This window comes from Brienomyrus brachyistius, unplaced genomic scaffold (genome assembly GCF_023856365.1).
Source record: "Brienomyrus brachyistius isolate T26 unplaced genomic scaffold, BBRACH_0.4 scaffold175, whole genome shotgun sequence".
Taxonomy (NCBI): Eukaryota; Metazoa; Chordata; class Actinopteri; order Osteoglossiformes; family Mormyridae; genus Brienomyrus; species Brienomyrus brachyistius.
In genome coordinates, this window is record NW_026042450.1 from 165041 (window position 1) to 182399 (window position 17359).

The 17359-nt window shown below is 42.6% G+C and overlaps 1 protein-coding gene across 2 annotated transcripts; it reads right to left on the reverse strand.

Moving 5' to 3' along the window:
• Positions 1–12715: 12715 nt before the first annotated feature.
• On the reverse strand, positions 12716–15968 carry LOC125728154 (uncharacterized). 2 transcript variants are annotated; one of them, XM_049005226.1, is made up of 12 exons: positions 15879–15962; positions 15606–15774; positions 15021–15057; positions 14464–14579; positions 14345–14386; positions 14183–14254; positions 14040–14105; positions 13826–13914; positions 13620–13731; positions 13145–13253; positions 12962–13032; positions 12716–12859 (listed from the first exon to the last, which is right to left on the reverse strand). In XM_049005226.1, exons 2-12 carry the CDS (start codon positions 15654–15656, stop codon positions 12764–12766), a joined length of 861 nt encoding a protein of 286 aa, XP_048861183.1. In that variant the 5' UTR covers positions 15657–15774; positions 15879–15962; the 3' UTR covers positions 12716–12763. The 2 variants fall into 2 exon arrangements, with proteins under 2 accessions (XP_048861183.1, XP_048861185.1); XM_049005228.1 differs by lacking the exon at positions 15021–15057 and having other exon boundaries at positions 15879–15968.
• Positions 15969–17359: the final 1391 nt, after the last annotated feature.

Here is a 17359-nt window from a genome sequence, read left to right on the forward strand (position 1 = left end):
TATGGTAGACCGTTTCCCTTAGCAACCGAAATGAGTGATATAGGGAAAGCGGACAGAGAAAATACGTTAGCCGATTGGATGCATAAACTACTAACATCACAACAAAAACATAGCCCCAGTAGTCTGCCGGTAAATTCTGTTTCTGTTCAACAGGATAACTTGCAGCCAGGAGATTGGATCCTGGTCAAGGTCCTGTTGCGAAAGGATTGGAGCACTCCTCGGTGGGACGGTCCTTATCAAGTCCTCCTCACAACACCAACAGCGGTGAAAATAGCAGAGCGACCTTCCTGGATACATAAGAGTCACTGTAAGCCCATCAAGCCCATATCAGAGACCTCTTCACCTTCGGAGTAGCAGTGGAAGTCCGCTACAAAGGCGCAGCAATCAATAGGATACTGACGTCTCAACCCGGTGAAGAAAACAGCTGATCTGCACTCCATTTAGAATGGCTCTGATTGGGTGGGGATGTGGTAAGGTGACTCTCGGTGTAATTCTCTTTATGGGAATTGTTGGTCTGCTCTTGCACTCACCAGAGCAGGTGTTTCATCCACCTAGATGGACACATGATGGTTCCTACCTGAGACCTATCTCCACAAATGAGACCCATCCTTTCCTACAAAATTACTGGTATCGTTATGTTTATGATTCAGCAAAGAAAGACAATTTAACTAACTGTTATGTCTGTACACATATGTCCCTGGATCCCCATGCCAGTCCCTCATGGTTGGACTGGCTTCTCACTGGGTCCTGGTGGCAGTTACTGCTAAAGTTCTCACTCCCCATTCTTGTTACATTATTATTTGTATGTTGTTGTTTCATTTGTATTATACCCTGCCTCCGTTCCATGATACAACACACTTTTAGTTCTGTTTTTCTGCTATACACTGCAGAAGAACGAATGGATTTACTAACCTTGTCTAGCCCTCTTAATAATAATGATGATGTGATCTAAATGACGGTTGTGCTGAAAGTGCTTTTGCAATTTGTACAATACTGATGTTTCTGATCATACTGTCATGATAAACAGGAGGGACTGTTAGGTTGAAGAAACTGTTATTAATCATTTGTTATCATTTCTGTATAATCAGCAATGAGTGTAAATATGTATATACATTATTTTGTTTTTCTTTACCTTCATAATTTAGATTATATTAGTTTACACGTATCCTGAGCACGTGTTTAAATAGTTGTCCACCTGAGGAAAACCACAACTTCTTCTTACTCTCACAGTCCTTTCTTTGTTCTCACTCCAAGACCCCTGCCCCCCATCGACTATAAATAAAGGTGCCAAGGGGAACCACCCTTTGTAACACATTCCTTTGTAGCCTAGCATGCAGAGAGTGTGGTTACCCTTGTGCAAGTAAAACTCTAAGTGTGTTGTCTCGTAATTAATGGTGTGTGCAGAGTTGGAGTGGAAAGCCTGACGCTTTCTCCAACACGCCGCTTCAGATTCCTGAAAGTTGAGCCAGGTGAGACGCCACGTGAACTGTATGTAAGGTTGAAGGACTTGTTTTCAAGATGGATTAAACCTGAAAACTTAACTGTAGAAGAAATATCTGAGCAGATAATTCTGGAGCAGTTTTTGAGAATGGTTAATCCAGAGCTGGAGATCTGGATACGGGAGCATGACCCGAGGACGGCAAAGGAAGCAGCCAGCCTCGCGGAGGTTTTCACTGCAGCTAGAAAGGGAAGCAGGAGCATCCATTTCAGCCGGGAGACCCACTACGCCCAAACAAGTAAGTCCATTGGGGGTGAACAGGGGTCTGGTCAAATGCAGGCTAGGGATTTTTCTAGCTCTAGGCAGCTTCCTTCCAATAGACCTTATAATGTGAAGAAATCCTTTAAATCTTCAGTTCAGGATATTGAATGTTATCATTGTCATAATTTTGGCCATACACAACAATTTTGTCCGGCCCTTAAGTCAAAACCATCTCTTTTGTGTGCAGTTCCAAGGCCAGCTGTAGAGCCGGTAGGAAAGGAAGCTTGTACTGTCCCGGTGTTAATTAATGGGCGTAAAGAAGAAGCATTGCTTGACTCTGGCTGTTTTCAAACGTTAGTACATTCTAGTATAATTTCAGGAGAAAAGTTAAATGGGGGGGGGGGGACTACAATAAGGTGTGTGCATGGAGATGAATATAGGTACCCCACTGCTGAGGTTTACCTGACGGTGGGAGGGCAGACCTACTTGTTAGTGGTAGCTGTGGTTCCCAGTTTGCCATATTCAGTAATACTTGGTAATGATATTCCCACTCTTTTTGATCTGATATATCAGTCAGATTATGGCCCTCAGGGGAGTAGTGAGAAAGATATTCATGGCTCAGGTGATGAAGCTGGAGGTTTACTTCCTCTAGAGGGGACAGTTCACGGATTCACGGAAATCCTGTCATGTAGTCACAAGAGCACAAAGGGCAAAGGAAATGATGTGAGAGCTACCTTTTTTTGAGGACTCTCTGGAGATGGAGCCAGGAAAGATTAGGAAGTCGAGGGCTCAGAAGAGAAGGGAAAAGTTCAAAAGCTCAGGGGAGAAGGGTATAACATTGTTCCCTAAGCCAAATAATCAACTTGAGTTTGACGTTCCCTCAGATTTAGGTGCACTCCAAAGAAGCGACCCGACTCTAAAACCCTGGTATGAGAAGGTAACGGAGGTAGAGGGAGTTAGTCAAGGTCAGGTAAGTTGTCTTGCAGATACTATGTATTTGATTAAGGGAGGCATCTTGTATCAGAGGAAGGGGAAGTGTGAAGCAATGGCACTCCCTCAACAGTTTAGAAACAAAGTTATGGATTTGGGTCATTCAATTCCATGGGCAGGTCATATGGCTTTTTATAAAACACTGAATAGGATCAGTATCCGGTTTGTTTGGCCAGGGATGTATGTACAGGTTTCTGAGTTCTGTCGTTCTTGTGAAAAATGTCAGTTGATCTCGGGCAAAGGAGTAGCGTCAGCCCAGTTGCAACCATTACCAATTATTGAAACACCTTTTGAGAGGCTAGGCATGGATATTGTGGGTCCTTTAGAGAGGAGTGCCACAAGCCATCGCTATATATTGGTTATATGTGACTATGCGACACGGTTTCCGGAGGCCTTTCCACTCAGATCAATTAAAGCTCGTCATGTTGCTAATTGTCTGCTGCAGCTTTTCTCGAGGGTAGGGATACCAAGAGAAATTTTGACGGATTGTGGCACGAACTTTCTATCCAAGTTGTTGCAGCAAGTTTATAAGCTGTTAGGGATAAAGGGACTTAAGACCACCCCTTATCACCCCCAAACGGACGGGCTAGTGGAGAGATACAACCAGACTCTCAAAAATATGCTGCGCAAGTTTGTTTCTGATACAGGTGCTGACTGGGATCAATGGCTGCCTTACCTTCTGTTTGCCTACCGAGAGGTCCCACAGGTTTCTACTGGCTTCTCACCTTTTGAACTGTTGTATGGTTATCAAGTGAGAGGCCCACTGGATCTGCTTAAGGACTGTTGGGAGGATTCTAAAGCAGAGGGTGAAAACATCGCTGCTTATGTCATCAACATGAGAGAGAGATTGAAGAGAATGGCATCGTTGGTGCAGGACAACATGAAAGCAGCACAAAAACATCAGAAGACATGGTATGATCAGAAGGCGAGGGATAGAGGCTTTGTTCCGGGCCAGAAGGTACTGTTGTTGCTTCCTACCAGCGATAACAAGTTGTTGACAAAATGGCATGGGCCATATGAAATTGTCAGGCAAGTAAGTAAAGTCACTTATGAATTGAATATGCCAGAAAGAGCTAAAAAATATCAGACATTTCATGTGAACTTGTTGAAAGAATTCCACAGCCGACAAGGGCCGGTCCATCAGTTACTGGTGCGTTCAGTTAGGGATGAGGAGGTGACGGAGAGGTTTTTTCCAACTAACACTGCAGATTGTACTTCGGTTGACCTTTCTCATTTGTCCCCTACGGAGCAGGTTGATATAAAACCACTCGTGGATCCACAGCTCTTTCGAGAGACGCCAGGGTTTACATCGCTGGTTCAACATAACATACGGGTGAAGGAGGACGCACCCGGTCGTCAAAATAGTTACAGGATTCCAGAACGGTTGGTGCCAGTGCTGAAGAAGGAGATAAAACTGATGTTGGATCTAGGAATTATTGAGGGGTCGAGTAGTGAGTGGTGCAGTCCGATTGTCTTGGTACCGAAAAAAGATGATACCTTGAGATTCTGTATTGATTTCAGATATTTGAATGCAGTATCCAGGTTTGATCCCTACCCAATGCCCAGGGTAGATGACCTGTTGGAGAGGGTTGGATCAGCAAGGTATATCACGACACTGGATCTGTGTAAGGGTTACTGGCAAGTGGCGTTGGCACCAGAAGCGAAAGAACTGACGGCCTTCAAAACTCCGTTTGGTATGTACCAATTTAAAGTCATGCCATTTGGGCTTCAAGGGGCACCAGCGACGTTCCAAAGATTAATGGATCATGTACTGAGGGATGTGTCAGCATTTTCTGCAGCTTATCTGGACGACGTGGTGGTGTACAGTGAGTCCTGGGAAGAGCATGGTATGCATTTACAGAAGGTGCTACATTGCATCAGAATGGCTGGATTGACTATTAACCCCAAGAAGTGTTCCATAGCCCAGAGAGAAGTGGAGTACTTGGGCTTTGTGGTTGGCTCTGGGAAGATAAAGCCACAGGTTGGGAAGATCGAAGCAATCCAGGCTTTCCCTGTTCCGATGACGAAGAGGAAGGTGAGAGGTTTTCTGGGCCTGGTAGGCTGGTACAGGAAATTCATACCTTCTTTTGCAGAGCGATCTGCTGCACTGAATGACCTCACGAAGGGCTCAGCCCCCAACAAAGTACGGTGGACAGAAGAATGTGAGCAAGCATTTAGAGATCTCAAGGAAGCAGTTTGCACATATCCAGTCCTACACAGTCCAGACTTCAATAGGCCATTCATCTTGCAAACGGATGCTTCAGGAGTGGGCCTTGGAGCAGTTCTTCAGCAAGAGGTGGATGGTGAAAGAAGGCCTGTGGTGTTTCTGAGTCGGAAACTACTGGACAGGGAGACGAGGTATTCGACGGTGGAGAAAGAGTGTTTGGCCATGAAATGGGCTGTTGAGGCCTTGAGGTATTATCTTCTGGGACGTCATTTCACCCTAGAGACGGATCATCGCGCTCTCCAGTGGTTGAACCGCATGAGGGATGCAAATGTTCGCATTGCAGGATGGTACCTGGCTTTGCAGCCTTATGACTTTACGGTCCAGTATAGGCCAGGGAAGTCAAATGTGGTTGCTGATTGTTTATCTAGGATGACAGAGGACTGAGGTGCTCGCGCTTAAGAGAGGGGGGAGGAAATGTAAGGGAGAGGATTCCCTTACTATTTTATTGTAATTGATAGTATGTTAGTGATACACTCTTTCTTTATTTTAATAAATAGTATTTTATTTAGCATTGTACTTTACCCAGGGATTTGCATAGGAGAACAGTGGCATACACGGGTTTGCTGGTTTATTGGATCTTGAAGTCAGTTGGTGGCCTTGGTTCAGATCCTGCGCAGTGCCTCCTCATCAAGGAAGGTGGTGGGGTCTGTGAAAAGGAATGGTGATTGAGGGAGAATAAGGTTACCAGTAAGAACAATTGATGCAAAGAACTGATTGTAAGATGTGGTTACTCACCTTTCTTCTTGTGTTTCTCCAAGGTGTTTGGGCAAATATGTCCCCTGGGTCCAGACACCATTTAAAGGTTCCGGGAGAGACCAGGGCTTAAGGGAGAGTGGGGAATCTGTTGTGCTGGGGATTTTGGGTTTTATAATATGGGGTTTGTGTAAGATTAAAGAGGGAGATATGTATTAATATGAATGTTAAATGTAGTTAAGTATATATGTAGGTTGATGTGTTGTGTATTATGGTGGAAGGGGGGAATTTAAGAAACTACCTGTGAGTGGAAGAATGGTTTAGTCGGTGACAGCTGGAAGTATTTAAGGCTGCCAGTTGTCAGAGGGTTTTTTCTGTTCTTCTGTTGTGCTGTAAAGATGCTAGATGTGAAGTTCTTGTAGGAAGAGCTGCATGGAAAATAAAGATGTGTTGTTCCACTGCATTTGGGGAAGTCTTCTCACTGTAAATCCAGCCGCTGCAGGTCTCCATATGACAGGGTCCTTAGGCAAGACCTCCTCACGCTATACTGTGCCTACCTCAAATATGAGAGACAAACATAAGAATAGAGTCATGCCGGCTCAGACGTCGCCCGGATTAACAAGGTCTGCGCCAGATGTTGAGGAACCAGGACAATCTGACGATAAGTGGGCTACTGGAACAAGAATAAGACATGCATGGACAAGAGATGAGAACAAGGGACTGTTGGAATGCTACTATACAAGTAACCCCAGTGAAAGAGGTTACATGAAGCAGATGTGGGACCTATGGATTCTTCAACACCCCACATCAAGACTAACACCAAAACAACTAGTAGCTCAATGTTCCAACATCCGCAAGAAACAACTGCTATCACAACTAGAGATTGATGAGGTACAACACGAATGCTATGACAAGGGGGAGCCAGGACGACAGGTCAGGGGGGAGATATCATCATCATCATCCCCACATTCCGAGATTGGGTACCAAGCCCCAAGAACTACAAGCCCTAGTAGGCTGAATACAAGAGCAGCTGAGAAATAAGATCATGGCTAAGCTGGAAACCTGGACCCTCCGACACCGATTACCAAGAATGCGTGAAGTACCCTCAGAAGGTCTACTAGAAGATGTGAATGCAGCACTACGGACAATCCCTACTACAACCATCACTGACACCAACCAGCTGATCTACACCACAGCAACAGTGATCCTTGAGGTGCTTGGCTATAAGATGAACAACAGCCGCAAGGAGCAGTATCCCCCATGGAAGAGAAGGTTAGAGGCTAAAATCAAGGCAGCACGGAGGGAAGTTAGCCAGCTATCAGAATTACAGAAAGGTGTGATGAAAAAAGAGTATAAGTATAAGAGTATAAGAAGTATAACAAGCTGTCCATAGCTGAGGCCTTAGAAACTGCCAAGCAAAGACTCACAGCCTTGGCTACCCGTCTGAAGAGGTACACCAGAGATATAGAAGCCAGGAGAATAAACCGGACCTTCTCCACTGAACCATCCAAGGTGTACTCTCAGTGGCAGGGTAATAGCATGAAGATAGACCCACCAAGGCTAGAGACTGAGCAATACTGGAAGAGCATATGGGAGAAAGAGGCATCACATAACAACAATGCACAGTGGCTTGTGGAACTAAGAGCAGACCACAGTAACCTCCCTGAACAAGCCCCAGTAACCATCACATTGGCAGACATCCAAGAAAGAGTCTCAAACATGAAGAACTGGACAGCACCAGGTCCCGACATGATCCACGCCTACTGGCTAAAGAAGTTAACTGCACTCCATGAGCGCCTGGCAGCACAGATGAACCAGCTGCTAATGGATGGGACCCACCCGGAATGGCTGACCAAAGGTAGGACAGTCCTGATACCGAAGGACCCCCAGAAGGGACCGGTCCCATCCAACTACCGACCAATAACCTGCCTCTGCACAACATGGAAGCTCCTATCAGGCATCATAGCGGCTAAGATGAATAGGCACATGGATCAATACATGAGCGGGACCCAGAAAGGAATTGGTAGAGATACCAGAGGAGCAAAACACCAGCTACTGGTAGATAGAGCAGTCACTCAAGACTGTAAGACCAGACATACCAACCTGAGCACCGCCTGGATTGATTACAAGAAAGCATATGACTCAATGCCTCACACATGGATCCTAGAATGCTTGGAACTGTACAAGATCAACAGGACTCTAAGAGCCTTCATCAGGAATTCAATGGGGCTGTGGAAAACAACTCTAGAGGCCAACTTCAAGCCAATAGCACAGGTTACCATTAAGTGCGGGATTTACCAAGGAGATGCCCTGTCCCCGTTGCTGTTCTGCATAGGCCTTAACCCTCTCAGCCAGATCATCAACAAGACTGGCTACGGATACCGACTACGGAATGGGGCGAACATCAGCCACCTCCTCTACATGGATGACATCAAGCTGTATGCCAAGAGTGAACGAGACATCGATTCACTGATCCACACCACCAGGATCTACAGCAATGACATCGGAATGTCATTCGGGCTGGATAAGTGTAGTCGAATGGTAACAAAGAGGGGAAAAGTAGTCAGAACCGAGGGGATCGTACTGCCAGAGGGCAGCATAGCAGACATTGAGGATAGCTACAAGTACCTTGGAATCCCGCAGGCAAACGGGAACCATGAAGAGGCCACAAGGAAAGCAGCAACAACCAAATACCTGCAACGAGTAAGGCAAGTCCTGAGAAGTCAGCTGAATGGGAGGAACAAGATCCGGGCAATCAATACCTACGCCCTACCAGTCATCAGATACCCCGCTGGCGTTATAAGCTGGCCAAAGGAGGAGATGGAAGCCACTGACATCAAGACAAGGAAGCTCCTCACAATGCATGGCGGGTTTCACCCCAAATCCAGCACACTGAGACTGTACACTAAGCGGAAAGAAGGAGGCAGAGGACTAGTGAGCGTCAAAGCCACTATCCAGGATGAAACATCGAAGATCCATGATTACATCAGGAAGATGGCCCCGACTGATGACGTGCTCAGTGAATACCTCAGGCAACAGAAACCCAAGAAGGAAGAGGAGCAAGAACAGGAACCATCATGGAAAGATAAACCCCTGCACGGCATGTACCACCGGCAGATAGAGGAAGTGGCTGACATTGAAAAATCCTACCAGTGGCTGGACAAAGCTGGACTGAAAGACAGCACAGAGGCATTAATCATGGCAGCACAGGAACAAGCTCTAAGTACAAGATCAATAGAGGCTGGGGTCTACCACACCAGGCAGGACCCCAGGTGCAGGCTGTGCAAAGATGCCCCCGAGACGATCCAGCACATAACAGCAGGGTGCAAGATGCTAGCAGGCAAGGCGTACATGGAACGCCATAACCAAGTGGCTGGCATAGTGTACAGGAACATCTGCGGGGAGTATGGGCTGGAAGTCCCAGGGTCAAGATGGGAGACACCTCCAAAGGTGGCTGAGAATGATAAGGCTAAGATCCTGTGGGACTTCCAGATACAGACTGACAAACTGGTAATGGCTAACCAACCGGACATAGTAGTGGTGGACAAGCAGAGGAAGAAGGCCGTAGTGATAGACGTAGCAATCCCAAGCGATGGTAACATCAGGAAGAAGGAACATGAGAAGCTCGAGAAATACCAAGGGCTGAGAGAAGAGCTAGAAAAGATGTGGAAGGTGAAGGTAACAGTGGTCCCAGTGGTAATTGGAACACTCGGGGCAGTAACGCCCAAACTGGGAGAGTGGCTCCAACAGATTCCAGGAATGACATCTGAGATCTCTGTCCAGAAGAGCGCAATCCTAGGAACAGCTAAGATACTGCGCAGGACCCTCAAGCTCCCAGGCCTCTGGTAGAGGACCCGAGCTTGAAGGACAAAGACCGCCCACAGGAGGGCGAGTGGGGAATTTTTATTAGGCAGTCACATAAACTTTTAAAATGATCTCCATGTTGATTTAAACCTATGATATTATGTCTGTCAAACTGTTTGCCCTTAACCGTTTCAAAATCTCTCCTAAAGTCATCCCAGTATTGGCAGTATTTTCAATATACTCATGTATTTTTTGACATGACCACTAGCTCACCTCATATAGCTAATCAATACCTCAGTGACTTTTCAAAACTAGTTTCATGAATTAATTGAGCTGGTGGTGAAATTTAACAAATACATGAAATGGCCGAGGTGAACCTGAGGAGAGGTTTAGGAACCATATTGGTGTTCATCTAGCCATCCAACAAGATATCAGTAACTTTTTGGAGAACATAAGAAATTCCTTTTAGTTTTTTTTGTTTTACTCATAATTTGCACATGTTCTAATATTAAAATTTGTTTTTAATACTGAGAAAATATAAATTTACTACCCAGATAAATAGCTTTAAACATTTCCTATGACTCCCTAAGACTTTTGCACAGTACTGTATATATCTCAGGATTCCTAATGAAACAGGATTTATCTGATTTTTTTCTGGTAATTGGTAATCACCTACACTGCTTCATTGATGATCAGGTGCCTTTCTGTTGTTGTTGTACTAACGTGACTTATTAAGATTTTATGTTATTTATGTTTACTTAGTTAATATATGATTAATTTGATTATGTTATTATCTTTACTAAGTTACCTCAGGACCGCTGTAGGTTTTGAGTTAATAAACTGTCTGCCGTCTGCCGCCCCCTGCTGGCCAAAGCGTCGCCGCTGCGATATCAGGCTGCTGCGCTCAGTGAGCAGAGAGCGCGGATTAAGTCTGTTACTCAGTTACGTTCTGGGCAGCGCGGAACCGGGACATTAATGGGATAGAATAGGAAGCCTTTATTGTCAGTGTACAGGTAGCAAATACAATATATAGACCGAAATATAAAATATACATATAGAGGGGAGGGGAAAAGCTCCCCCCACTCATCAGGCTTAGATTTCATTACATTTTATTTTATTCAGAATCAAAATTCACTCCATTGGTACAACTGCATGTACTATGAATTTGTTTAGGCAGTTTTGGTGCATTAACAGCCAACATAGAACATACGTCAGAGAAAAACAGTCATTTTGTATGTTTGTTCAGCTTACAGAACCCAATTACTTGTTTTATTAACATACATCACACTTCAGACAGAGTAAAAAGGGTTATACTGGTTATAAAGCAGAGATTTTACCTTTTTGCCACGGAGAAGCAGCGACATGTGAGACTCTGATACGGTAAAAATGATTCCTCCAGCACACAGTGAACTATCCCAGCATGCACAGCGACACGGGGGAGTTTGCCCCCCCATGTCACCTTCCTGTCCCCCCCTGACAGAGACACTTCTCTGTTTGCAGTGTTGGGGTCCAGCGTCAGCTGGCAGGAGCCTGTAGGCAAGAGGAAGAGCGATTGATCCCATGACGAAGCCCAGCATCTCCATCATTATCACTGTCACACCTCACACACTCACTCACACAGAACTCGCTCCAATACACACATTTTATCCCCAATATACTCATGTAGCCGCCCGAATCTGCGGCGCTCCGGCTGCCCCCTGCGCTGTGAGACACGCCGCGCTGAGAGACTCGCTGGGGCCGAACTGCACTTTAGCCTGCGCTCTATTATTCTGTACGATACATAAAATTTAAAAAGTCAAATATGTGAATGACCTCAGGAAATGTTGGTCGCCCGCGCGACGCCGGTGGGAAGACGCGCCGAAATGACGCGGGTGTTAAACTAATAGGCTTAATTACAGGTAAATAAAATTACAAACAGCATTCATCAAACATATTAACCATAAAATTACACAACAAAGATTACCACTAAAAGTGAGTTTGTCTTTAGGTCACAATATGAACGTCTTTTAATCCACTTTGGACACACACCTCTCTCCAGCAGCGCGCCGACGCGACGCTCCCAACGCAGACGCATCTAGGCTGGTTCTCCGCAAAGCGCAGCACTCGCGTATTACACCGCGTATGCGTACATGGAAACGTTCATATTTCTCTGGTCAAGCTGTGTACTTTACACATGTGCACGTGCCCTATTTAAGTATTAGTAGTAATTCTGATATTCCCTGCACACGTACCACAGCCGCGAGGTCTGTGTATGTTTCCCTACGTTTTACAAATTCAGAGCGGCAGTTCACGGGGCTGCCAACTTTGATCAACTGGCTGGCGTGAGATTTTCAATTTGGGACAAGTCTGCACACATATGCATACGCATTTATATGTATGCAACAGTTCTATTACCTTGAAAATTGGCTGTAGGGTTTGCAAACTACCCCAATCCTCATCAAAATCATCTATGTTGGCGTTTAAAGACAAATTTGGAGTGCGGCAGGCGGTCGTCCGCGGAGGAGTAAAATGCATCATAAAAGTCTATACAAACACGTCCGCTTATACGTGCGCGGAGAGGTATCAGTCTGGCCGCCACGGGTTTTCTGTGTTGATTCCGGTGTTCTAACGATTCATCCTACCTTATCAGATTTTCCTACCGTAGCGCAATGTTATAGTTTTAACCATCAGTTTTTCCTACCTTATCAGAAAATGCTACCTGTATAAATGGGAGGTATTTAATTGAACTGCACTACATAACAATATCCTACCGCATGTTATGGTAGCATAATTTTATTTACACACTTCAACCCCATGAAATTATGCTACCATAACGAGGGGTAGGATTTTTTTATGACACACTTCAACCCCATGAAATTATGCTACCATAACGAGGGGTAGGATTTTTTTATGACACACTTCAACCCCATGAAATTATGCTACCATAACGAGGGGTAGGATTTTTTTATGACACACTTCAACCCCATGAAATTATGCTACCATAACGAGGGGTAGGATTTTTTTATGACACACTTCAACCCCATGAAATTATGCTACCATAACGAGGGGTAGGATTTTTTTATGACACACTTCAACCCCATTAAATTATGCTACCATAAAGTGGGGTAGGATTTTTTTATGACACACTTCAACCCCATGAAATTATGCTACCATAACGAGGGGTAGGATTTTTTTATGACACACTTCAACCCCATGAAATTATGCTACCATAAAGTGGGGTAGGATTTTTTTATGACACACTTCAACCCCATGAAGTATAATGTTATTTTGTGGTGGAATTGAACAAAATGACAACACAAAAGTACTGGTACTTTAATATGTATTTGAAGCCAAAAAGAAAAAAAAAACTTTCACAAACACTTTGTACAAATGAAAGCAAACTGATTCTTTGGATCAAAATTTGCACATTGAAAATGTGCCCATCTGTTGCAGTGGTCGCATTGGACCTGTAAGTATAAAAAAGTAATAAATTAGAATCTTTTGTAGACAGAACAAAGTAATACTCTATATATATTGTTGTATATATTTAATGACCTGCAAAAATTTACCATTTCAATTAGGGTTTTGTCAGCATCGCCTTCCATCATGGAGCAAATGACACAGTAGTCCAATGCCTTGCCTACACACACAGAAGTTCCCATAAGCTTTTTGTGCTTTTATTATGAAATGTGTATGACTGAAGCAACACAGTTAGATGATTATTGTGGATATTTAATTACTCTAGAACCCACCCTGATATTCCAGGAGGGAACAGGCTATTTCCAATCGGGCATTTGTCACGAAATCTGAAGTCGTCTGAACTCGACTGATGTCTCCCTCTGAAAGGAGATGTTCAGCAAACTGCAAAAAAGAATAAACAAGTATATCAATATCACTATAAATTTGTCACAATATGAGTACATATCCTCGACCCTAAACTGAGGTTCAGCATAAATCTTTTCATTTCAGCATATGCAATACACCATGAAGTGCAATGTTGCTGGTATAGAACTAAAGCTGAAGAAATCAATAGAACAACTACAAATATTTATTTAAAATGTGCTTTTTGGGTATTTCAAGGTCGCTGTACACAACAACAAATAAATAACACACAGCAATGATAGCTGTGTCATTATTATTCCTTCTGCAAAACCAACACCTGTATACAACAAATTATAAACTGGAATAGGTTTAAAAGCATCAATGAAAAGTTTTTAAAACATTTACCTTCAAAATTAAAACGCCGCAACTGCTACCATCTCTCTGCTTGTTGTGTTGCAGGGTTGCTACTGTCCATGTTGCTCTGTTCTCATCATCCCCTCTCTGTTTCATAAAATTCCTAAAACATAAAGGTCATTACATTCACATATAACAAAGTAAAGACATTATAATTTTTCCAAAAGAAAATATTCAATATACTTGAACTGTGATACCTCCAGTTGCGCAAAATTCTCCTCTCATAGGAGGCTTCATTTCCAAATGGGTCTATCAGAATGATTTTTTTGAGGGGAATGTCGACAACCTAGAAATATTTTGATGCAATCAAACATACATAATATTAGTTATGATATTTTTAATAATATAAAAAATATGTAATTGTAATATTTATTGTTTCACAATGATATAGTGTTCCTAATTCCCACTCACCAAAAGTATCCAATGGGCTCCAACATTCACGGGGCATGCCCACTTCTCCACCACAGGAAATTTCATCTGTGGTAAGTGGTAAGAGTAAGTTAGTAATACTTAATCATGCAAGATATAAAATGTTACACTATGTTATGATTTACCTTCATGAGAGTTCGGAATTTGCCAGTAAACAAAGATGTTGCCACAACTGCACACATCTGGTGTATTGGTTTCTGTAAAAAATAAATAATCTTGTCTTTTATAGATTGAATATGTAGTTTAAAAATGGACAAATGTTAACTGTTTTCATAATTGATACTTGCCTGTTGTTTCTCCAAAATGTAGTGCACATATGCATCAATAACCTGTAGACAACAGGTTTATAGGCAACATGCAAAACTACCGTATTAATATGTTGGACAACTTATTTTCCTTCTCTTACTTCATCCGAAAGCCACTCATTCCCCTGCAGGGTGCGAAAAGAATGATCATACAGTTTGTATGGGCCAACAACTGCTTCAACTCTCCCAGTGTCCTTTGCAGCCCAAAGCATCATCACTAAAAAGCAAATGTAAAACAGTTAGTGTTACAATAAAGAGGTCCATCAGACCAAGTCAAAAGCAAGAAATATCTAAAGAATTGGATCAGTGGGTTGTGTAGTGGGTTGTGAGCTCCTTCTGTATGGCTTCAGGTGGCTGATGTTATATTTGTTTCTCAATATTGCTCCTTCGCGATTTTTTAGTGTTACAATTTTCCCACTGATTGTCTCTATAGTGTATGGTCCAGAGAAATCAGGTTCCATTCTGCCACCCTTCCTTCCATATTTTCTTATGTTGGCCAAAAGAACTTCATCTCCAACTTTGTACACAACATTTTTGTATTTCTTTTGCACCCTTTTCACATAAGCTGCCTGTTGCTTTTCCTGTGATTTCTTTATATTTTCTTCTGTGGTAGCTTTAATGCCCTCCATTGTTTTGTTTTTCAACTGTTTGAACTCACCGTAACTTGCTTCATCAGGGAGGATGATTGTGGAAAGCTAACAAGTAAGATCACAATGGCAAGACAGAAATCACAATTTATGATTAACATTTTCCCTGTCCTGCATGGCCTTAACATGAAGTGAAACAAAACAGGTTGAAAAGTCATACAAATTATAACAATTGTGCACAGGGAGAACAAACTCCCCAAAGAAAGGTCCCATTCAAACGGATTTGAAACCAGGACCTTATTGCTGTGAGGCAACAGTGCCAACCGCTAACCCATCGTGCTGCCCCTAAATGTAAACAATTTAAGAAATAAAAAGGTGAAAACATCTACACCCCCTGTATGTACATAGAAAGCTGTGGAAAACTTTCAAGACATAGTTCTACCACAGGACAGTTTGCAAAAACAGCACAAACATCTGCATTGAAACTACAAGACCTTATATTTGATTATAAAATAGATATATAAAAAACGGAACATGTCGTAGCTGTTTTCAGAAGCAATTGCCATGGCTGTTCAAGCCCCAATTCATTAGCTTGCAATCACCTTGTCACAAGAAACTATGCTAAACTATGTCAAGATATGAGTAATTGTACTTACTGGCAATTCAATGGGAACCTGTGAAGGAAACACTGCCTCTCTTCCGTACATAAGCAGAAATGGTGAATGTTTAGTGGTTGTATGGACCTTTGACCTTAAAGAAAATAATGTTGCATCCAGATAGATGTCCCAGTCATTCTGCTGGTTGTTAACCAGTTTCTTCAGAGCTCTTAACAGATAATTTAAAATAAAAAAATAATAAAATTAGTAAATATAACAAATCTGGTCACAACACACAAAAAATAAAACATCCAAAAAAAATAAAACACCAACCGTTTTATATTGTCGTTTGTTTTTTCATCCAGTCCATTTGTTTGTGGATGGTAGGCTGCAGTTACACTTCTCTCAATGTGCAACATCTCATACAGGCTGCGGTTGAGCTTTAAAAGAAAAACAAAGTTATTAAATACTAAATAAATAAATTTGTAAATAAACAAAGAAAGAAATTCATTACTTCATTACTTCATTGACAAATTCTCTTCCTTGATCTGACAGAATTCTTTTCGGACATCCGTGTCTGTAAATCATGGAACAGAGATGCCTTCCAACTTCAGTTGCAGACTTTCCTTTCAAAGGAAATGCTTCAACCCATTTAGAGAAGTAATCTGTCGCTGTAAGGATATACTGGTAGCCATCAGTGGTTTTAGGCAATGGTCCAGTGAAATCTATTCCAACCAGCTCCCACACAGCAGACACCTATAACAAAAACACACTATGTTTGTGTGTATTTACTCTTGGGGTAAATACTAGTAAATACAATTTGAAATTTGTAAAAGTACATGTAGAGATTGGAGTATGAACTGTATATACATACTGCATGCATTTATTTATAGCCATTTAGCATCTTAATGTCTCTAAAAAAAATTTATGGATTACCTTAATACACTCCAGTGTCTGTACAGCTGTCAAAGGCCTCCCTACCTTTTGGCACTCATCACATTCCAAGATCTAAAGGATATAAAAACATTTCATGCCTGTAGAGTCTTCACATTCATTTGAAGAAAATACATCAACTCATACATACCCAGTTTTCAATGTCCACTGACATGCCATACCAGTAGAATCTGGAACATATGGCATTCCGTGTCTTGTTGATCCCGGTGTGCCCTCCCAAAGGTGATGAATGGAACTCACTGAAGATTGACCTGGCCTCCTCTTTTGTTTTGATCACTCTCCTTGTTCCATATTGAAGTTCTCCATCTAGGTTTGCACAGTAACATTGGTTATAGGGACATGGTTAAAACGGGGGCAAGGGGTTCACGACTGCAGGTTCAATTCCCCACCTGGGGCTCTGTGTGCAGAGTTTGCATGTTGTCCCTGTGTTTGGTGGGTTTACTCAAAGTGCTATGGTTTTCTCCTATAGTCACATGCATTGTAGCCTGACTGGTGGCCAAACTGATAATAGTGTGTGAATGTGAGTGTAATTGTGCCCTGTGATGGATTGTACCATTGTACCCAGCCCTGTTTTCCCTGGGATGGGCCCCTGGTTCCCCTGACCCCTGAGGAATGAGTTCTCCATCTACATAAAGAACATTAAAAAAAACATAATATTGGCTATTATTAAAAATATTCAATTGTTTGACTAATTCTGTAGCTGATGTGCATGTTACAAGTAATTTCTTGTTTTTGTTTTGTAATGGTTTGACATATAGTGCTATATATTACTTTTATTAAAAAAAAGTAATTAGTAAAAAAAACAAACATACCCTTTAGAGTAAATTTTGAGGCATATCTTCTTAAATTTTGCTTTTGTG

What these genes read in the sequence shown, in the direction of transcription:
- LOC125728154 (XM_049005226.1), bottom strand. Translation starts at nt 15,656, where the DNA reads ATGTACGGAAGAGAGGCAGTGTTTCCTTCACAGGTTCCCATTGAATTG. An exon ending in CCCTGATGAAGCAAGTTACG is followed by an intron (nt 14,580 to 15,020) that starts GTGAGTTCAAAC and finishes TTTGCTTTTTAG; the next exon opens with TGATGATGCTTTGGGCTGCA. An exon ending in AGAATTTTGCGCAACTGGAG is followed by an intron (nt 13,732 to 13,825) that starts GTATCACAGTTC and finishes TTTATGTTTTAG; the next exon opens with GAATTTTATGAAACAGAGAG.